This window comes from Nycticebus coucang, chromosome 23, assembly GCF_027406575.1.
Source record: "Nycticebus coucang isolate mNycCou1 chromosome 23, mNycCou1.pri, whole genome shotgun sequence".
In the NCBI taxonomy this organism is placed as follows: Eukaryota; Metazoa; Chordata; class Mammalia; order Primates; family Lorisidae; genus Nycticebus; species Nycticebus coucang.
This window is the reverse complement of record NC_069802.1, coordinates 15,191,269-15,213,575: the sequence shown is the minus strand read 5'-3', so window position 1 is coordinate 15,213,575 and position 22,307 is coordinate 15,191,269. Positions and strand designations below refer to the sequence as shown.

Here is a 22,307-nt window from a genome sequence, read left to right as displayed (position 1 = left end):
TTCCAAGGAAGTATGGCCTTCCCTCTCCATTTAGCAGTCAGAACTTAGCGCCTGTCCCCTACCCCTGAGAAAAGCTCACTTAAGATCATCTCTTCTGGGGGGAGGACTTCCACAGTGGCCCCTGCACTCTCCACATGCCACAGGCTGCTCTTGGTCGCATCTCATGCTGACATACACAAGTGGCCTGCTCGTGGCTCCTTGGGGACAAGCATGGTTTCATTTCATCATCGTTCTGGGATGGATTAGATGAGTACTTGGTCGGGGTCTCAGCATCTTATTTGTGGTCTGTTTCTTATAAGGTTTTATATATACAGTTGTATAGGTAAGTGTCAGATACCTCTGGATTCCTATGTAGCTGTACTTGAAGTTTATATGTGTGCTTAACGACTTATAGTAGTTTGGCATGATTTAAGAAGGAAACTGGTTGAAGGCGTTGAGCCCAGTGGCTTGGCCCAGAGCTGCGTGTCGCTCAGGGCCCACTCGCTTCTTCCACCCCGTGAGCGTTCCTCTCTGGCCCCTCCACAGGCAGCCCCCTGGCTTCTCTGCCTTCTGCTTCATCTTCCCTGGGAGGCTCCAGGCTGCCGGCCTCCTGCTCCTTGGAGCTCCTCTGCTTTCCTTCCTATGCTTAGGGTAGTGACAAGGGTCTCAGAGCCGCTGAGAGACTCAGCTGAAGTCTGCTCCACTGCTCTGGGCACACAGAGAAGGGCAGGGAACAGCTGGAGGAACCGTCCCCGAGGGCGTGACCTGGGAGCTGAGCTTTGACGGAATGGGGAAGGGGGTCAACTGGACAAAGAAAAGCCTAAGGGGCGTCCCAGCCATTGTGGGCGCGGTCATCCTTCTCCCCAGGGTCCACCACAGCAGTGGCCAGGGGCCTGCTATTGCTGGGGACAGCTCCTGGAATAAGGCCGTTATTTTCTTCATAGAGTGTTTCTCTGCCTCAAGTTCAGGTGGTCAAAAAAATGAGACTTTAGACCTGTCAGAGCCTCAGTTTCCACGTCTGGGAAGGGAGCAGGGTTGAGCTAAGCCATCTTCCGGCACCCCTTCCATGTGTTAAGTTTCCGTGTTCCTGTGAACACTGACAGTTTCCTGCTCAGCCCTGAAGAGGGACAGTGAGTAAGGGAGGCGTGGCCAGACAGCCACTGGCTTGCTGTGGGCGTCCTCTGGGGAGGAGGGCCCAGCACCCTGGCCGCAGCCTCAGTGGCACTGACCAAGGGCCTTGGTGGGCTTTTCCACCCCAGCCTGCCTCATAAAATTGTAAAGACCACAGTTCGACATCAGTGTTACAGAAATGCTAATAGGAAAGGGCAGACTATTACAAAGGTCAGCATTTTACATCCCCGCTGACGCCGAGCATTTGTTGCTCTTTTAGTTTGATTATCTTTAATCAGGAAATGAGAGGCCTGACTTTCAGCCTTCTCAGAAAGCACAGTATCTTTCCTCTGGCAGATGCAAAAAGAAATACCACTGATTTCAGAGGATAATTTTATCCCAGGCATGGCATCTTGGGTACAGCTTTCCCTTGGTTCTTCCCAAGCTCCTGGTGACCTCAGCTGTTAACGGCCGCCACGTCCAGGCCCTGGGGGGCAGCAAGCAGGCCCCTGGGGTTTGTTCGGACTCTGGTAGGGGGAGCAGGAAGAAGCGGGGCATGGTGGCCCTGCAGGACCTGCCATGCACCTCTGCCTCTGTCCCCTTGCCGCGCGCCTCTGCCCACCTCCACACAGCCTTCCCTGCTTCTCCTTTGAGCCGTTGCTCTGACCTCCGACCACACTGAGTCAGGACTTGCGTCTCTCTCATCTCCCAGTTGTCTTCACACAGCCTTTCTGGGAGAGTGTGCTAAGTAATCTAGGATCATCCGTCTCTGGCTTGTTTCCCCACACACCATCTCATCATTAGCCAACACGGGTCGTTTTCAGTGATGGATCGGTAGTTACCTGGACACCGAGTTAGTGCTGACTGGTTACCTAAAATGGGCCCATCATTTCCATGGGTCTGAATTTCACCTTCACCCCCCAAAATCCAATATTATGGTGTGAGAAGAATGGTAGTTGACATTTCATGGAATGTTCCATGTGTGCAGGCTCGTTTTTTTCCCCCAGTTTTACCTATTGAATGTTCACTATAATCCTGTGAGCTCGGCAACATCATGCAAAGTTTTTGGATAAGGAAACCGAGGTGTCGTGAGATCAGACAATCTGTTGGAGGTTGAGTAGCTGCCAGATTGATGGTGGAGCCAGGGTTTGATCCCAGATGTCTGGCGGCAGGGCCCATGCTCTTGACCAGATAAACAGCAGAAATCTATCTTCCTTGTTGAACCTCTCGAACACTTCCTCTCCGTTTCCCTCATTCTGGTGGCACTTCTCACAGGCACCTGTTAACATGTCAGGGACTGTGCCTTATTCACACTTGGATTTCTAGCAGCTTACCTTGTATGCGGCAAAAATGTAAAAGCATTTTTTTTTTAATCAAATGACTGTCATTTAAAAAAAATTTCTATTTTCCTGTAGACTGTTATCTAATGCAGCTGTAGAAAATAATGAGGTTCTCATTGGATTATTTTGTCTAAAACATCCTAAGAAATCATGGTAAAACTGAGAGCAGTCTTGGGTAAAGGATGGATCTGCTCACTTGGGGAATGTTCCTTGTGCCTCTGCTGTTCTGGACGTGGGTTAAGGGAGGGGACAGAGAAGTCTCTGCCCTCTTGGTCTCTGCCTTTTATGGTCGTAGTGGTAAAGCTGTTCATACTTTGTAAACAGTTTGACAGCATTAAATCTATATGGTCATCCTACATTTTTTTTTTTTTTTAAGAATTTTCCTCAGCTGTTGATAAGAACAGATGTTGCAGCTGTTAATCCCTATTGTTCACTTTTCTCCAGAGATTTAACGTTCAGTTTGAATTTTCCTTTCCAAAATCTATTCATGTTGTTAAAACTGAAGTTTCAGAATAACTGGAATTTTAGGATGTTTATTTGTTTGTTTGTTTGTTTTGCATGGGAGTTCAAAATTTTTAGGAGGGAGGGAGAGTTTATAAAATGCTCTTTTGTGGGGTAACACACAGAAAGAGCCAGGAGATGAGAGATAAAGATCTGTCTCTTCCTTTTCTTCCTGGAGCTCCTTTTTCTTACAAGACACTTACCATGTGATTTAATGTCATGTCTTTAAAAGGAGGCGAACTGCAGTTCGGAACTTAATGTCAGTGTTTTGTGAAAATACAAGAAAGGAACCCTGTCTTCTGCACTTTGACGTGTTGTCTTTTTCTCCTTCTCTGTGGCAGCATTGATTCTGTTCCTGTGATACAAGGTCATACTCTTTCCCATGCCTTTGTGGATAGAAGAATTCAGCAGCACAGACTTGTTGAAAAATAATTTGGCATCTCAAATATCGACACACCAGCATAGATCATATTTATGACTCTACCGGGCATGTCACAGCAGTGATTTAAGCGGAGGCAGTTGTCTCTTAGGGCACTTGAATTATGACTAGTCTCAAAATTCTTAGAATCCACTGGAGGCTGTTGTTTCTGCAAGTCTACATAATTTAAGCTTTCTACCCCCTGTCATTATAGGAGATGTCAGAATAGTAAAATCTAATCCTGGACTAATGTGTTATCGTGGCCCTTTGGTTTTACGGCTTTGGAGACTTTATAAATATGTACAGTCTGTGCCTATGGTCTCCACGGTGGGGCAGTTGGCTGGGGATATCATTTCTCACGTTTTGCACGGAGGAACTGGAACTCAAAGGTGTGAGTGGTCATGGGGAGGTGCCAACAAAGCCAGCCCTTGGGGAGAGCAGCCCCAGCTCCAGCTCACCTGCTATTGTGCTGGGCCATGCTCAGCAAAGATGCAAGTTAGAGGACCTAGGTCCCTGGGATTGTCCTGGAGAATATTAGAAAAATCAAAGTAGTGCTCCTTAAATCATCTAGCACATCACATCTCTGGGGGCATGTAAAGGACTCAGTAGATACTGGGGCAGTTCTCAGGTGATAGTTGCCCAGAATTCCCATTTTGTTTTTTTTTTTGCCTTGCCACTCGACTCAAGCCCCTGTGTAGGAGAGCCACATCTCCCTGCGTGCACACACACATACACATACACGAAACAACTGATTACACAGCTGTGGCCTTGTCCCCAATCTGGATGTCGTTGGATTTATAAGAAAACAGCTTACTTGGACTGATTCAGCCAGGCCAAATTTAGAATAAACAAACATTTTATCTATCCCCCTTTGTAAGTTACTAAACTATTTTGTAACTAGGCTACTCTTAATATGAACAAAAAATTTAATATTAAGAGCATTGTTAAGGCTGGGCACGGTGGCTCATGCCTATAATCCTAGCACTCCAGGAGGCTGAGGTGGGTGAATTGCCTGAGCTCACAGGTTCAAGACCAGCTTAAGCCAGAGCAAGACCTCGTCTCTAAAAACAGCCGAGTTTTGTGGCTGGTGCCTGCCGTCCCAGCTACTTGTGAGGCTGAGGCAAGAGAATCACTTGCCCAAGAGTTTGAGGTTGAGCCCAAGAGTTTGAGTTTGAGCCCAAGAGTTTGAGGTTGCTGTGAGCTGTGATGCGACAGTACTCTACTGAAGGTGACAAAGTAAAACTCTGTCTCAAAAGAAAAAAAAAAAAAAGCATTGTTAATTGTACACTATAAAATCAGTAATTGTTACCATGTAAAATAACAATTTGGGGTGAAGGGGCTATATTTTTACCCTTTCCCACGTTTTAGGAGAAAGAGTGCTTTACTTTGAACCAGGGTCTCATGGGGATGATTTTATCTCTCTCTCCTACCAGGGGACATTAGCAATGTCTGGAGGCATTTTTTATTGTCACCGCTAGGGTGGGCAAATGCTGCTGTGATCAAGGGGGTGGTGCCCAGGGTGGTGCTCAGCATTCTGCAGTGCTCAGAGCAGGTCTCCAGGACAAGGAATTATCCAGCGCACATGTCAGCAGTTCCGGGTTGAGATACCCTGCTGTAACCTGGTAGGCTTATCTGCTGACCTTAACCGTGCACCAGCTTTTATTTAGTTCATCCAGACATGAAATTAATACAGCACTCATAATTCTTCTTTGTGTTCTGCACTTGGCCTCAGCACCCTGAGTTTGGGATTAGCTCTTGCCATGTGCTGAAGGCTCAGAGTCAGGCAGCTCCCAGCAAACAGCTCTCGCACTGTGTCCTCGGGGCGGCAATGAAGGGAAGAGGAGCCATGTGACAGGAAGCCTGGGGGACTGCTTGCGGGAAGAAAGAGTCAGGATGTGGCACAGAGCTTTGCTGTTCAAAGTGTGCTTGGAAGACAGGCAGTGGCATCAGCGGGGGTCTTGGTGGAAATGCGACTTCCCCCAGACTTGCCCAATCAAAATCTGTAGTTCAGCAAGATCCGCATGTGAGGTATGTTGGTGTGGAAATTCGAGAAGCCTGGGTAAACGTTTTTTACTCTGGGGGAAAATATACCTTGCTTCGAATCCTGGCTTTGACTCTTACTAGCTATGTGACCTTGGCCAAGTTACAAAGCCTCACTGCAGTGGAGTTGTTTTGGCTGTAAAATGGGGATAATAATATCACCTATTTTATGAGGTTGTTGTGAGAATCCAACAAGCTTATTTATGTCAAGGACTTGTATGGTAAAACCTCAACAGACTATAGCTCAGAACTGATAAAGGAGGGTAAAAGTAGAGAACATTGAAGGGGCAATTTGTCTTAAACCTCACATTTGTCATCACCAAAGTGTGCTTGTATTTGTTGCAAGTCTAATTTTTCCGAGTACTTAAATACACCTGGAGCTTCATAAGCTTCTGTAGAGGCCCTTGTCAGTAGCCCAGCTGGCAGAGTAGGTGGCTCTGGGGACAGGCAGCCCAGACTGCTAGGGATGTCCCCTAACCTGGCCTGAGTTACACCTGCTCTGAAAGAAAGGCAGCAGGAATTTTCAAGTCACACAGGAGGAGAAGACTAGTAAACAGCAAGGATGAGATTAGAAAGAGGAGACGAAGTGGGGTGAGCCCTTGTATGACCAGGTGAGTCTGTCAAATGCTGCCCTCACCCCTGCTCCAGCGCCTGCCATGTCAGCCAGGACAGCTCACAAGAATTAGTTTTTGCAAACAAGAATCTGTTGCAAATCTGCAGGAGTATAAATGCTTCCAATGTGAGATAAAGCAGAACTTTCATCGTAACTACAGCATTCAGTAGAGTCTCATGATCCAAGATGGTAAAAGAAAGAAAAAAGGAAAGGGACTTCAAGCTGGAGAGTAAAGTAACAATTTGGACTAAAATTTCTTAAAAGGGACCTGATCAAGCTGAAAAGCTTCTGTACAGCTAAGGACACAATAAACAAAGCAAATAGACAACCTTCAGAATGGGAGAAGATATTCACATGTTACGAATCTGACAGAGGACTAATTACCAGAATCTGCAGAGAACTCAAGCAGATAAGCAAGAAAAGAGCAAACAACCCAGTCAATCACTGGGCAAGAGAAATGAAAAGACCCTTTCCCCAAGAAGGCAGGGAAGCATGAACCCACAAACCCATGAAAAAATGCTCATTGTCCCTAAGCATCAGAAATAAAAATCAAAACCACCCTGAGATATCACTTAGCCTCAGTAAGAATAGCCCACATCACAAAGTCCCAAAGCTGCAGATACCAGCGTGGGTTTGGAGAGAAGGGAACACTTTTACACCATTGGTAGGTTTGCAAACTAATACAGCTTTTTTGGAAAGATGTATGTGGAATCCTCAAAGAGCTAAAAGTAAACCTCCCATTTGATCCTGCAATCCCATTACTAGGTATCTGCCCAGAAGAAAAAAAATCATTTAACCATAAGGACACTTGAATTGCACTTGAATGTTTATAGCAGCTCAATTCACAATTGCAAAGATGTGGAAACAACCCAAGGGCTCATTAACACATAAATGGATTAGTAAACTGTGGTGTGTGTATACCATGGAATACTACTTAGCCATAAAAAGATGGAGACTTTATATCTTTTGTATTTGCTTGGGTGGAGTTGAAGAACATCCTCTTTAGTGAAGTGTCTTAAGAATGGAAAGACATGGGGCGGCTCCTGTGGCTCAAAGGAGTGGGGCCGTGGCCCTATATGTCGGAGGTGGTGGGTTCAAACCCAGCCCCAGGCCACAAACTGCAAAAAAAAAAAAAAAAAAGGAAAGACAAGCATCCCATATACTTAATACTGATTTGAAACTAGTAGATGGACAGGCCCACAGAAGAGGAAAGATACAATTAAATTCAAGAAAGAGTGTGGAGGGAAGGGTCTCAGTAAGCTCTCACCTGATGGATACAGGGTGGGGGTAAATGGCTTCACCCTCCTGGGTGAAGGACTCAAATACAACTCAGACTCGTACAATGTGACCTAACAGTGTGTACCCTCATTTTAATCTGAAATAAGAAAAAATGCTTTTAAGTAGAAGGATTAACTATTACTCAATAATGAGTAATTCTGAGCGTATATACATTTTTTAAGGGGAAAGGGTGGATTTGTTTTCTGAGTGTTTTGCAGGAGAACATTTTTTCATCTTTCATTTTAATCAGAATGGGTTTGCATTATTTTTCTTTAATTTTTATTTAAATAATGTTTATTGGGCGGTGCCTTTGGCTCAAAGGAGTGAGGGCACCGGCCCCATATGCCGGAGGTGGTGGGTTCAAACCCAGCCCCAGCCAAAAACTGCAAAAAAAAAAAAAAAGTTTATTGCCACAGATTTGAAAACATAGGAAATAAATGAATAGCAGCACATGGAAACCCAGCACCTGTTTATCTCTTCCTCTATTCAACAGTTACCACACCCCTGCTGGGCACCGGCAGCTGTGCTTAGAGATGATCAAAGGCCTTGTTGCCAAGGCAGCAAGATTGCCTTGCTGGGGCTTACAGTTGTGTGGTTGAAATTTTGATGTATTTTTTTCCAGTACTTTTCCTGTGCCCTTAAAGAATATATGATAGCAAACGATACGAGCTAATATTGATTGTGTTCTTACTAAGAATTGGGCCCTGCTCTGGTTGGTTTGTATCCATGTGTTAACTCAAGTCTCTAAATCCACCGTGAGGGAGGTTCCATTATTCACACTGGACAGATAGGAAAGTTGAGGTATAGAGAGATTAATTAACATGCCAAAGATCACAAAATCAATAAATGGCAGAGTCTTAATTAAAACCCAGGTAGCCTGACTCCAGAACCTGCCCTTATAATTAATTAAATAATACCATCTTTCATATTTATAAAATTGAATTGATGCTATATAGGCAATTTTGATTTTTGCTTTCTATTGGACATCACACATGAGCATCTTCCTATAACATGCATAAGTTCTCCCCAAAGATGTAGAATTTTGCATTATTTGCAAAATTTGTTTAATAGGACCATAGTAAGACTTCATAAAGCTCTATAATTTAGATATCTCTCCATTTAAATGCTTACAGGGATTATCAAACATGCTTATTATGTATTTTTAAATCCAGTAATTTTAAGTTACTGGAGTTAAGTTGGACAGGATACTTTAAGAAATGAAACATTTTGTAGCTCGTGTTTGATCTCATAGATTTCGTAGCAGGAAAATAAATCCAACTGTAGATGAAGGTAGTAAATAGTCAGTGCTGGTGACTATTCTGAAACTCGATTGTTGCGTGGAATTCATGTTGATGCTATCAACTGGAAGAAATTGCGTGTTGTACTACGGGTGGTTGTGGGGTTTAAGTTGCCTGTGAGTTTTTCATAGCATGCGTTAAGACCATGATTTTATTTACAGAGGTTCACTTCAGACGCATGTTCCCAAGAATATGTCACACCCCATGAGGTCTACTTGTGCAGGACCCTCTGCTGGTCTTGATGGCTAGTGTCATGGTGAGCAGGTGGCATGTTCTCTGTACACGTCTGTAAGGTATTTGTGAGTTATGGAAACATACCAGCAACGTAGTTTCTGCGGTTGAGAAAGGTACAGAGTCATGAAATATAAAGAGATTTGAACTAATAAACAGAAATTTAAAAATCGGTTCCCCAGTGGGAAGCACATGGGCTTCTGAGTCAGGTAGACACAGGTGGGATTCCAGTGCTCCCGATTATTCACTGTCTGACCTTGGGCAAGTAACGTGGCCTTTCTGAAACCATCTGCCCTCTGGAGTTGCCATCAGGATTAATGAGTCTGTCTATATGAAATGCCCAGCACTTGGTGGAAGATCTCTTAATGGTCACTGTTACCACTTACTGACTATTAAATGTGTCTTAATCTTCTTTCAGCACACCTGGCCATAGAACATGGTGGTCAAGGTTGCAAGTGGAAACCAGGCAGGGGTGGGGGTGCTGATCCTGGCTCTCACACTGCCAACTGTGCGACCCTGGGGGAGTTACTTAAACTGCCTGTGCCTGGTTTGCTCTTCTGTAAAACTGAATAATTATAGTACCTATGTCTTAGGGTGGTTGTGAGTGCTAAGTTATTATACATAATCCTCTTAGAACAGTTTGGTACATAGTAGGTGCTAAAGGTGTGCTATTATCTATAATACAGTTATTCAATAACTTCAAAAGATACAAACGTTACACCTTAAAAAGTATGTCTTTTTTTTTTTTTTTTTTTTTTGAGACAGTCTCACTCTGTGCCCTCGGTAGAGTGCAATGGTGGTGTCACAGCTCACAGCAACCTCAAACTCTCGGGCTCAAGTGATTCTCTTGCCTCAGCTTCCTGAGTAGCTGGGACTATAGGCACTCACCACAGCGCCCGGCTATTTTTCTTTTAGAGACAGGGTCTTGCTCTTGCTGAGGCTGAGCTCGAACCTGTGAGCTCCGGCAATCTACCCACCTCGGCCTCCCAGAGTGCTAGGATTACAGGAATGAGCCATCGTGCCCGGCCCCCAAAAGTAGGTCTCCTTAAACATTTCCTCAGCTACTACAGCTTTTGCTATTAGTCTATTTCAATGAATATTAAAGCATGAATTTTATCACATCTCATGGTTCAGGAAAAAATTTTTAAAGTATGAATTTTAAGTTTGGTGATACCATTATGTTTTAGCTGACTGAGAATTTGCTAGTTTAGTACTATGTTTGAATGTATGGTTTTTTTGTTGAAAAATGACCATTCTGGGAAATCTTTTTCTCTCTTCAGATTACTCAGAGCTGGGAGAGCTTCCCCCAAGATCTCCTTTAGAACCAGTTTGTGAAGATGGCCCCTTTGGCCCTGTACCAGAGGAAAAGAAAAGGACATCCCGTGAGCTTCGAGAGCTGTGGCAGAAGGCGATTCTGCAACAGATACTGCTGCTCAGAATGGAGAAGGAAAACCAGAAGCTACAAGGTCGGTTTGCTGTTTTGATATTAAACAGCCTTGGTGATCTTACCTGGGCTCTGAAGAGAATCACATCAGGTGTAAGCATGCTGTTTTTTTTTTTTTTAAAGCAAGACAGCCTAACATATAATCTGTCCTGTGTATATTATTTTCTGCCTTTTTGAAGTAATGTTAACATTATATACTTTGTGGAAAATTAATGATAGTCTCACCAACTGTGTTAACTATTTCTATATGATCATTATTAGCACAGTATCTAGAAATTCAGAGATAGAAGCTTCAAATTTAAGCTCTAAATCTTTGAAAGGCGGTTTTTTGTTTTGTTTTCCTCTCTTCTCTTTACCCTTGGCCATAGCCTGTGGCTGTAAGGTAGGTAGGGCCTGACCTGTGTAAGTCATTACGCTTTGTAACATCCCCTGTGTGCCTTTCCAGTGAGTATAAAAATATGATGCAAACTTTGGAAGTTTAGATTTTGTTCATTTTCTGTTTTCATACTGACCCTCAAACCAAAAAGATACAGTTTTCAAAGTGTCTTAAGAAGCTGAATTTACATTATCATTTGGAAAGAGCATGGGTCTTAGGATGTATACAGCTGCCTGGATATAAGTAGTGAGGATTTTGAGCAGGAAGCCTGAACATACTCTTTGAAAGCGAAGCTGTAGCAGGTGGTTTAGTCACAATTTTAGAATTAATTTCATTCAGCAGCATCCTTAATTGCAAGTGTTTGTCTTTTAATAATGACCTTGGTGTTTGTATAGAGCTGAAAGTCACGTAAACAAATCTCATGAATAATTTCCCCAGAGTGTATTGCATCTGATGAAGTCCAATTACACAGAACCTCTGCTATGCTTCGTAGCTAATGTCCTGGTGGGCGGTGGGGGTTCTCTGTGCATTTCTACAAGGTATTTCTGAGTTAGGACAACACTGTTTACCAGCAACATAGTTTCTACAGTTGAGAATGGTCCAGATTCATGAAATGTAAAGAGATATAGAGTCTATATTTGTATGTCATTTTGACCAAAACCAAGAAGGGAGAAACAGACTAAGAAGACCTTTGATAGGAAGTGGTCCAGCAGCTGGACAGGCTAAGGTAGGAGGCTCTCCAGCGGGCAGTATTGAAGCCGAGAGAGACAGGTCCTCCGCTCAAGACGCCATAGAAGGTGATGGTTCAGTGAGGGGAGTTTAGAGTAGATGAGTGCTAAGTTTTCTTCCGATGTATTTTTCTGTCACTGTCTTGTGTGTTCTTGAACCTGACATTTTTGTTGAAAAGAGAAAAGGCAATTATGTTCATCATGTAGGTCATAAACCTTCATGGTTATGCTAGCCAATCTTGCAAATGATAAAATCAGAGCATAGCTGTAATAGGAGTGATGCTGCCTGGCATCTCGCGAGTGTAATTGCTGAGGCAAGACCAGTATTCCACAAAAGCAGAGTACGTGCTATGGTGGAAATGATGGCTGGCCAGACCAGAGTTTCCTAGGGTTACCTGCAACAGCTTGCCAGGTGTTTTATTAAGTTCCCTGGTCCTTGCCAGCATCTTTTTACTGCTTCCTCATATCATTTGGCTTCCTGGTGTAGCTTTCACTTCTTGAGGTCTTTTATTTTAACTCTTTGACTTCTTTTCTTTAGCTCTATAATGTTCAACATAATGTTTATCTTTGCAGCGAAAGCACAATGGACTTGCTTACTGTAACATAGGAAGCATTAGTCCCTTGAATCACTGTATATACTGGTACACAGTAGTAATACACTAATTTTGAGAAAAATAATGAGTAATCAGCGCCTGATGGCTCAAAAATTTTTGTAAGTTTTGTAGGGGTGTGTTGGGGGTGGGGACAGAACTCTCTCATTCAATACAGAAGCAAGATTTGACATGAACCAACCAGGGAGTATACAGCAAATCCTCAATGTCACTAATAGGTCCATCGAAACTGTGACTCGAAACAAAATGATGTGTAATGAAACCCTTGGGCTAATTTATTTTAAAGAGTTAAGTTCCTATGGCATGTTTTTAGTCACAAAAAATGACCGTGTTTCTACATTAGGAACCAAGATGCCTCTAACATTAAACCTAGAAGTGTGATCTATACATATATTTAAGCAAAATTAATAAAACAAGTAAGATAATTATTTACCTGCTTATTCCAGTTTGGGATTTTAGGTGGCCAGAGCCGATCCCTGCCACTCTGGGTGCAGGATGCTGTCCATGGCAGGGTGACTCACACACTTCCAAACCCAGGCTGGGACCATGTAGCTGTGCCGATTCACCTCATGTGCACATCTTTGGGGTGTGGGGGAAAGCAGAGTACCCAGAGAGAACCCGTAAAGACATGGGGGGAGCATGCACACTCCAGAGGCAGTGGCCCCTGCTGGGAATCGATGTTTTTTTTCTCATTATAATAAAGCAGCTTTAATCATGACTTTATTCGCGGGCCTCTACTATGTACTTAGAGAAGAGATAGCCATTCTATTGTTTTTATGTTTTTGTTTTTATGCTTAAAGAGCTAGGAGTGGCTCTTGAAATTGATCTTGAAGCTGACTTGGATTCTTCTTGGGAAAGAAACTAGAGGAAAATGTATGAGGAGGTTCTTTCTATGGTTAGGCCTGTTTCCTGGCTTTTGAATATATGGATCAAATGTTTGTTACTGCTGTGGAAGCCCTGCATCCTGGGAACAACCAAACTGCCATCTAAATCTGCGTCACTCCACTGGAGACCGAAACTGACCTTGGGATTTTTCCCAAAATTAAACAGCTAATTTTCAGTGGTTTAGGGGCCAAAATGCATCACCTCTTTTCCTAGCGAGTGTCTCTGCAAGGCTATTTCCCCCCTCTTGTTAAGTGAAGATGAGAGCAGCCTGGGTGGGACAGCCAGGTGTGTTTAGTCAGCTTGGGGCCGTGTGTCCAGCTCATTCACATCACTCAGCATTTTGTGCTCAATTTAAAAATACAATGATGTGGCTCGGCACCTGTGGCTCAAGTGGCTAAGGCGCCAGCCACATATACCAGAGCTGGCGGGTTCGAATCCGGCCCGGGTCTGCCAAACAACAATGACAACTACAATGAAAAAATAGCCGGGCATTGTGGCGGGCGCCTGTAGTCCCAGCTACCTAGGAGGCTGAAGCAAGAGAATCCCTTAAGCCCAGGATTTGGAGGTTGCTGCGAGCTGTGATGCCACGGCACTCTACCCAGGGTGACAGCTTGAAGCTCTGTCTCAAAAAGAAAAAAAAAAGAAATACAATGATGTGATAGCATTACGTTCTGAATTGTAGTTGAAGGTTTTTTGATCAAAAAGTTTTCCCTAGTTCAATAATATGTTCATTGCTAAATAAATGAATAGATAATAAATATTGAGCTTAGTTTTTCTGAAATCTCCATGAGTATGTGTGGTGGGTTGTTCAGTCGTGGAGCCTCCCAGCCACTCAGCTTTCCATTTTTAAACTTTCATAAGAGGTGGCAGTGGCAAGAGAGCAGAACTGGGGACAGAGTGGTCACAGCCCATGGTCCACAGCGGGGATAAATCAGACTGCAGGTTAGTCACAAGGTCCAAGTTAGCTCAAACATCCATGTTAAATGGTAAAATTTTAGCCAACTTTTTGGCAAAATTACCTTTGAGCTCATTCAGTCCTGTTTCCCCTTGAGGCCACAAGTTGCCCTCTAGATCCCCTGAGTGTGGCCCCTGGACTTAATCCAAACTTCACAGAACAAATCTCTTTATTAAAGAGATTAAAAATGATGTAAATGATTAGTCCTATAAAATTTGGATTCCGTCAAAAGCTACACTGAAGGTTCCAGAAGGCCACATGTGGCCTCAGGACTGCAGGTTCCCCATCCCTGGTTGATTTGGAGTCTGGACATTTGTTGCAGGGTTACACCATCCGCCTTGGTAGATGAGGCATTATTGGAGGCCACTGATTTTAGGCACAGTGTAGGAGGACACTGATTTTAGGCAGCAGTGTTGGAGGCCATTGATTTTAGGCGGCAGTGTAGGAGGCCACTGATTTTAGGCGCTGTGTTGGAAGCCACTGACTTTAGGCGCAGAGTTGGAGGACACTGATTTTAGGCGCTGTGTTGGAGGCCACTGACTTTAGGCGGCGGTATTGGAGGCCACTGATTTTAGGCGCTGTGTTGGAGGCCACTGACTTTAGGCGGCAGTGTTGGAGGCCACTGATTTTAGGCGGCGGTGTTGGAGGCTGCTGACTTTAGGTGGCAGTGTTGGAGGGCACTGACTTTAGGTGGCAGTGTTGGAGGGCACTGACTTTAGGCAGCGGTATTGGAGGCCACTGATTTTAGGCGGCGGTGTTGGAGGCCACTGACTTTAGGCGGCAGTGTTGGAGGGCACTGACTTTAGGCGGCAGTGTTGGAGGGCACTGACTTTAGGTGGCAGTGTTGGAGGACACTGATTTTAGGCGCTGTGTTGGAGGCCACTGATTTTAGGTGGCAGTGTTGGAGGCCACTGATTTTAGGTGGCAGTGTTGGAGGGCACTGACTTTAGGTGGCAGTGTTGGAGGCCACTGATTTTAGGCGCAGAGTTGGAGGCCACTGATTTTAGGTGGCGGTGTTGGAGGCACTGATTTTAGGCGGCAGTGTTGGAGGCCACTGATTTTAGGCACTGTGTTGGAGGTACTGATTTTAGGTGGCGGTGTTGGAGGCCACTGATTTTAGGTGGCGGTGTTGGAGGCCACTGATTTTGGGCACTGTGTTGGAGGCCACTGATTTTAGGTGGCAGTGTTGGAGGCCACTGATTTTAGGCAGCAGTGCTGGAGGCCACTGGTTTTAGGTGGCGGTGTTGGAGGCCACTGATTTCAGGCACAGTGTCTTAGGCCACTGAAGCAGCAGGGTGTTGCTTGGACCAAAAGCAAAATACACGATCAAACCTTTTGCGCTGAATCTCCTGGCTCGTTCTTTGTGGCTGTGTGAAGTCCCGTTGACGTCAGAGCGACCTGTTTCTGGCTAGGCTGCATTAGGGCAGCCACAGGCTCGCAGTGGACTCACTGTCAGAGAAACACGTCCATCGAGAGCCCACTGCTGTCCTGGTCACCCTTCAGCACAGCTAGTCCCAAATCCGCTTGCCACAGGGGCAAGCTCAGCTCTAGTGACATTTATTGTGTTTTCTCATAGCCAAAAAGAAAAAAAATCTAGAGTTGACATCTTTTTAAAAATGTGAACTCTAGAGATGTAGGGAATTATTTAACTGGACCTAGAAAATATATTCTTCAAAATGAAAGAGAAAAGAGTGAAAATGATAGATGAACCAAGGGTGGCAGCACCAGGCCTAGAATCACTCAGCCACCTCCTAGCTAGTAAATAACCTTGGGCAAAACACTTAAATTCTCTGAACTTGTCTGTGTCTGTGAAATGGGAGGTTAGGCCAGGGAGTCAATTTAAATTGCCAAGTTAAAGTTTTCCTTTATTGATCTTCCTCCCCCTTGTTGGGTAATTTAGGTATGATTCTTAACTTTTAGGCTGAATGAACAACTTATGTTCATACATTTGAGAAGATGTCAGATGAAAAGGGTAGATTTATTCTTTTAGCTCTGGGAAGCAGAAGTGGGACCAATGGCAGAAACTACCAAAAGGAGGTTTGGCTCTAAATAAGAGGGAACTATCCTTAGAGTGCCTCTCCTAGTTTAGACAAAAAAATTTTACTGAATTCCAACCATATCAGGTATTGTGAATTTTGACACAGAGCCCCTGGCCCTGAGAGTTTGTTGTTAGCCATGGCAGTGGAAGAACTGGACAGATGTGGGATGTGTCTTAGCAACTGGGCCAACAGGACTCATTGAGAGTGAACAGGGAAGAGGAATTACATACCGCCTAGGTTTTTAGCAAGACAAGGAAAATGGGTGGGTGGGGCAGGATCTGTGGCTTTTATTTGGATCCGTTAAGCAGGCTGAATCTGCTCTGCACCTCAGCAACAGGAACTGGGAGGCAGCTGTGTGTCACAACCTTCGTGTTTATTAATGTGTTCTTAAATGATCTGTTCTAGCCTCCGAAAATGATTTGCTGAATAAGCGCCTGAAGCTTGATTATGAAGAAATCACTCCTTGTCTTAAAGAAGTAACTGCAGTGTGGGAAAAGATGCTGAGCACTCCTGGGAGATCCAAAATTAAGTTTGACATGGAAAAAATGCACTCTGCTGTCGGGCAAGGTAAGCTTTACTGGGAAGTCATCTAGCCAACCTCATCCCTCATGGATACCTGGAAAGAAGTGTGGAATAAAGATGTTTAGAGTCTACTTTTAATGGCATCCCTCTTCTTTCATCACATCTTTACTTAATCTGTTCCCAGATGTCTTAGTTAATTGACACAAGTCCTATCACCTTCCATGATTCTCCTTATTGAAAATTCTAAGAAGACAGGAGAACAGACAAAAGAAGACAGAAAAACACAAGTGCTTAGGTCCCTACAAACTAGATACAAATATGATCAAATAGTAAACTAGAAACTGACTGTGTGGCTGCTCTCTGAATGCTCTGGGGAGACAGCAGGGTGCAGGGCAGACTTCAGGCTCGAGGTCCTGGTTTAGACTCAGCCCTGCCACTCACTCTGCTGTGTGGTCTTAGACAAATGACTGAGCCCCTCTGAGCCTGTTTCCCCGTAATGCGCGTTGTGGGTTGTGGTGGTGGTTGTGAGGAGCACATGGGGCATGTCTGCTGTACCGTGAGGCCCTGGAGAGCGGGCACTGCAGCCATCATTTCAGTGTGGGCTGCCAGTCTGAACTGGTCCAAGAAGAGGTAAATACAGAACAGGATAGACTAAGCGTTTGGAAATGTTTCCAGCGATTTGACAGCAATCCTAATGTAAACATTTCTTATTTCTCTAATTCACCTTTACTGTATTTTGTAAAAATATCAGCCTGCAGCGGATTGTAATCATTTGAGAAGCACAGTTTTAGAACTTAACTTCAGTGATTACTGGTGTGCAAGTAAAACAATGATTTCTTTTAAAATGTGTGTCAGTATCTGTTGGCACGAGAAATCCTCTGAGTCTAATCTAATTTTCTTGGTGCTGAGTTCTGATTGATCTGATCATGACTTAACCCGGTGTTGAAAGTAAGGGTTGCAAATAGGTATAAATCCAGTAGGTATAAATCCAATGGTTTTCTTCTAACTCTACCTTTTGTTCAGTGGAAGAACATGACATTTACGTTGCTTATCTCTAGAGTGAGTGGAGCAAATCAGTTTTTTCTACTGTTTGAAGCTTTCTCCATGTTTAATAGCATTAACTGTAGCAACAGTAGGTAGTTACTGCTAGTTACGGCTCTCTCCTTTGTGAGGAGCAATTGGGTTGGTGGACTCAGGGCCACAGAGCCAGACTTCTAACCACTTGTTGAACAGTAACTCAACAGTGCTCAACCTGAAGAGTAAGCCAGGGGTGAAGACTGAGGTTCTAAATCACAGCGGCTTCCAGTGTGACCTTGGACAGTGTTCTCGCCTCCTTGCTGGTAGAATGACAGGTTTGGGCCAGGGACTCACCCTCCAGTCCCAACATCCTCGCACCTGGAGTGGTTTGCTGAAGGTTTGCCCTTATGCCAAATGGCCCCAGATTGCTGTTTTGAAAAAGGAGAAAACAGAAAAAAGAATAAGTCTGTTCTTTCCCTTTTCGCTGTTGAGTAGATGATGGTCTTCAGGTAGGGGCTGATGCAAAAGGCAAATCTCAGGGGTCTGTGACAGCTATTCCAAATGTCTCAGCGTCTTAGAAGCCTGACACCTGGATGTTTGATTTTTGTTGTGCATTTTATGAGGGGGCTGGAAGAAAAACTCCAGGAATCTGGACGCCGGGTAGAGAAGTCAGGTACGGATGATAGAACAGTTTATGTATTGGAGTGAGCCGAGGCTCACCTGCAGTCTCCTCATGTGTCTCTGACTCTGCCACGTTACTATTTACTGCAGAAACGCTCTCTCTCGCCATAGAAGGGCTTTGTCACTCAGCTGGTTTCAAGACCTTAATATTTAACAACTCAAAAAGTGACTACTTGGCTCAGCGCCTGTGGCTTTAAGCGGCTAAGGCGCCAGCCACATACACCTGAGCTGGCAGGTTCAGATCCAGCCTGGGCCTGTCAAACAACAATGACGGCTACAACCAAAAAATAGCCGGTCGTTGTGGTGGGCGCCTGTAGTCCCAGCTACTTGGGAGGCTGAGGCAAGAGCATCGCTTGAGCCCAGGAGTTGGAGGTTGTGTGAGCTGTAATGCCACGGCACTCTACCCAGGGAGACAGCTTGAAGCTGTGTCTCAGAAAAAAACAAAAACAAAAAGTGACTGCTGTAAACTTTGTGGCTCAGGAAAAAAATGAGATTAACTCAGGACCATTACCTTTGGCTTTTCTAATAGAGGCCAACTCAGCCCAGAAACCTTGAAAAAGAGGACAGGCCTTGCGTGGGTAATGAGTCCTTTTCTCTTAGTGATCCAAGGACCCCTCAGTGACAGCAATAAAGGGATTTATAAAACTTTCCAAGTTCAAATTAGATGAGAGTGCCAGGATTAAGGTTTCAACTTGGGCTAAAGAAAAATTCTCTGACATTGTAGATAATTCAAAGCTGAGTTTGGGTCAAAATGGTTTCTCTAAAGATAGCGAGATGGAACTTTATCAGCTGGAATGTGTTTTTCTGGGAACAGGATTGCAAAGTGGAGCACTTGGCAGTATGGGCCAGACGCAAACTCTGCTTACCTTGGCCTCTGTGCCATTTATAGAAACTTACTCCAGAAATTAGTCAGCCAAAAATGGGCTACAATAAGAAGCATGCTTATCGTGACGTTGTTAAACAAAACCCCAATCATGTGACCACCACATATAATAATATCCCTTGAAAATGACTCAGTAAGTAGATTTGCATTCACTAATGTAAAAGGTGTCTGAAGTAAGTGGGAAAAGAGCACAGTACAGTGTGGCCTTGTGTGCAGTTGGTGTCCTGTGTGCTTATACACAGAGAATCGTCCAGGGTATAGGCAGTGTGACCACACAGCTGGTTCACCTGGCACAGCCCTGGTTTACAGCGCTTGTCCTGGTAAAATAATTAATAACCTTCTTCCTCTTCACTTTCACAAGTTTTCTGCTTTGAATGGTAATTATATGTTTGTTCTAGTTATAGGTGGTTTTTCACTTCCTACTTTATACCTTTTGCATTTTCTAAGCGGTTTCCCTCCTTTGAAACATTGAGCATGTATTATTTTTCAAGTGAGTAAAAATAAAAAGCTCTGCTTACATGGTGGATAGGTTGAAAAGTGGCCTCCTGCCTGCCCAGAACCTGCTGCAGGCCCTGGGAAGGCCCCACTGCCAGGGTCTGTCTTGGGTTAGGAGTGAGGCAATGCCAGGCGTGGAAGAAGGCTGTTCGCTAGGTCTGTCTTAGCAAAAATGCTGGGTCTGAGCTGAATGACCCCGTGCTTTAAGTCATAGGATCTAAGGTTACTCCTAATTGCCAAAATATCTGGTACTGTTCATTGACACAGCCAATAATCTTTTCCTCCAAAAAAATAAAGTTCTGATAAGATAATGCAGCTGATTTAGTATTAAGAGGAAATTGGACATCTCATAACTTGGGAAAATTTTCCAGTTTGAAAAAACTACTTTGTGAAAAAGTCCCGCTATAAATCACTTATCAAGCTGTTTTCCAGCCCATATTTACAACTTTGCAGGTTTTAAAGTATTAGGGAAGTGTGTGTGGGTGAAAGAGAGAGTGAATGTATATACCCAAGATACATCTCTGAATAGAAATAGCAGAGAAAGAGAGAAAAAAATAGAATAATATATATAAAAAAAAGCTATTGGGTATATTAGTTTTCCATTGCTACCATAACAAACTACTAGAAGACTAGTGGCTGAAAGAAATGGTTTTTTAAAATTTTTTTGTTTTGTTTTGTTTTGAGACAGGGTCTTGATCTACTGCTGTGCTAGAGTTTAGTGGCATCAACTGAGTCCAACTCCTGGGCTTAAGCGATTCTCCTGCCTCAGCCTCCCAAGTAGCTGGGATTACGAGCATGTACCACCCTGCCTGGCTAATTTTTCTGTTTTGTAGAGACTGGGTCTCACTTTTGGATCAGGACTGGAACTCCTGGCCTTGAGCAGTCCACCCAGCTCAGCCCTCAAACTGTGGGGATGATAGGTATGAACTACCACCCAGGCCAGAAAAAAATAGAATTTTTTTCTCACCATTCTGGAAGCGAGAATTCCAAAACGAAGATGTTGGCAGGGCTGCACTTGGCCTCCCCAGCTTCTAAAGGCCAGTGGCTTCCTTGGCTTTTGGCCGTGTCACTCTGACTCTCTGCTTATCTTCTCTGCATCTTCTTTATAAGGATACTGTGGCTCAGTCGGTAAGGCGCCGGCCCCATATACCGAGAGTGATGGGTTCAAACCCGGCCCCAGCCAAACTGCAACCAAAAAATAGCCGGGCGTTGTGGCGGGCGCCTGTAGTCCCAGCTACTCGGGAGGCTGAGGCAAGAGAATCGCTTAAGCCCTGGAGTTGGAGGTTGCTGTGAGCTGTGTGAGGCCACGGCACTGTACTGAGGGCCATAAAGTGAGACTTTGTCTCTACAAAAAAAAAAAAAAAAGGATACTTGTTACTGGATATAGGGTCCGCCTGGATAATCTAGATGGTCTCATCTCAAGATTCTTACTTAATTCTATCTGCAAAAACTCTTTTTCCAAAGAGGGTGACAATCACAGCTTTCAGGGACTAGGCAGTGGACATACCTCTCTGGGGCAACCTGTTCCGCTTAGTCTACAGAGTCCGCAGATATATGCTGGGAAAAAGTCAGAATAGTGTAGGATATAGTCATGGTCAAGTGGTTCCCGTGCTTCTCTCACAGCCTTTTTAAAAAAAAAAAAAAAACAGCTGATTTCTATAAGGGAAAAATTATAGTACTTAATACAACTTAAGTATTTCTAAGAAGTGGCTGTGTGACTTTTTAAATAGTTCCTTATTCTTTTAATAAATGAAATATTTGTTTCAAACGCACAAGTGGTTATTTTATTATTAGTTCTCAGTTAGGAACATAAAATCTTTTATCTTCGATCCTCATCTCAGTCGCAGGCTTTTCTGACAGTTTGGGTGGGAAGGACTTTGAGGGAAAACAGTGGTCACCGTCCCTGGGCTGCCACTCACCAGCTAGCTGACCCTGGGCGAGGCACCTGTCGTTGTGGGCCTCTTTCCTTAGGTTTACCCTGAGGACAATCGTGATACTTAGGAGGTTCTGATGATAGGACGGGCCAACACACGTAAGTGCTTAGAATGCTGGCAGTGCATAGTGGCCCCGTAATAAGTGGTGTCTGCTGAGAGAACAGAAACTTCTCTCGAAGATGCCAGAGACAGACTGACAAAACTGTCTTCCCACATGGTCTCTCAGTGGCAGAGAAGTGTATGAAGTTGTCAGGATTTCTTCTGGATGGGAAGAAAGATGAATCCCCAATTCAGAGTTCCTTTTATCCCAAGAGATGAGAAAGATTGGGTGTCTCGTTCTGCATTCTTGTTTCTCTCCCCCTTTCCACGTTTGAGCCTTGTAATAGCTAAACAAGGAACCAAAGCATTTTGATTCCAAAGTATCATTTTTATCTAATGAGGTTTGCCCTAAATAACATCATGGTTCTAAGAGAATTTCTCTTAACTTTTGGACATTTCTAATCATGTTGAGTATTCTAATTAATTGTATTTAAAATATTAGGTAGAGGCCCCTGGATCATTTTCTAGTCTTTAAACCCCCAATCCTATGCTGTTATTTCCTAATTAACAACCTCTGGGGCCTCAGCGCCTGTAGCTCAATGGCTAGGGCGCCAGCCACATACACTAGAGCTGGCGGGTTCAAATCCAGCCCAGGCCTGCTGAGCAACAATGACAACTACAACAAAAAAATAGCTTGAGCATTGTAGCGGGTGTCTGTAGTCCCAGCTACTTGGGAGGCTGAGGCAAGAGAATTTCTTGAGCCCAAGAGTTTGAGGTTGCTGTGAGCTGTGACACTACAGCACTCTACTGAGAGTGACAAAGTAAACTCTTGTTTCAAAAAAAAAAGAAAAGAAACCCTTTGGGCCCTTCCAGGTCACCTTGCAGAAAGA

At 44.1% G+C, this 22,307-nt stretch overlaps 1 protein-coding gene across 6 annotated transcripts in view; it reads left to right on the top strand.

The window, feature by feature from the left end:
• The window catches only part of TBC1D1 (TBC1 domain family member 1), a 233,458-nt gene that overhangs the window by 176,188 nt on the left and 34,963 nt on the right, over window positions 1–22,307 (top strand). For all 6 annotated transcript variants that reach the window (XM_053577462.1, XM_053577464.1, XM_053577466.1 and 3 more), the window contains 2 exons: window positions 10,089–10,274; window positions 16,252–16,413. In XM_053577462.1, coding sequence (XP_053433437.1) covers window positions 10,089–10,274; window positions 16,252–16,413 — 348 coding nt within the window. The remainder of the gene's footprint in view (window positions 1–10,088; window positions 10,275–16,251; window positions 16,414–22,307) is intronic.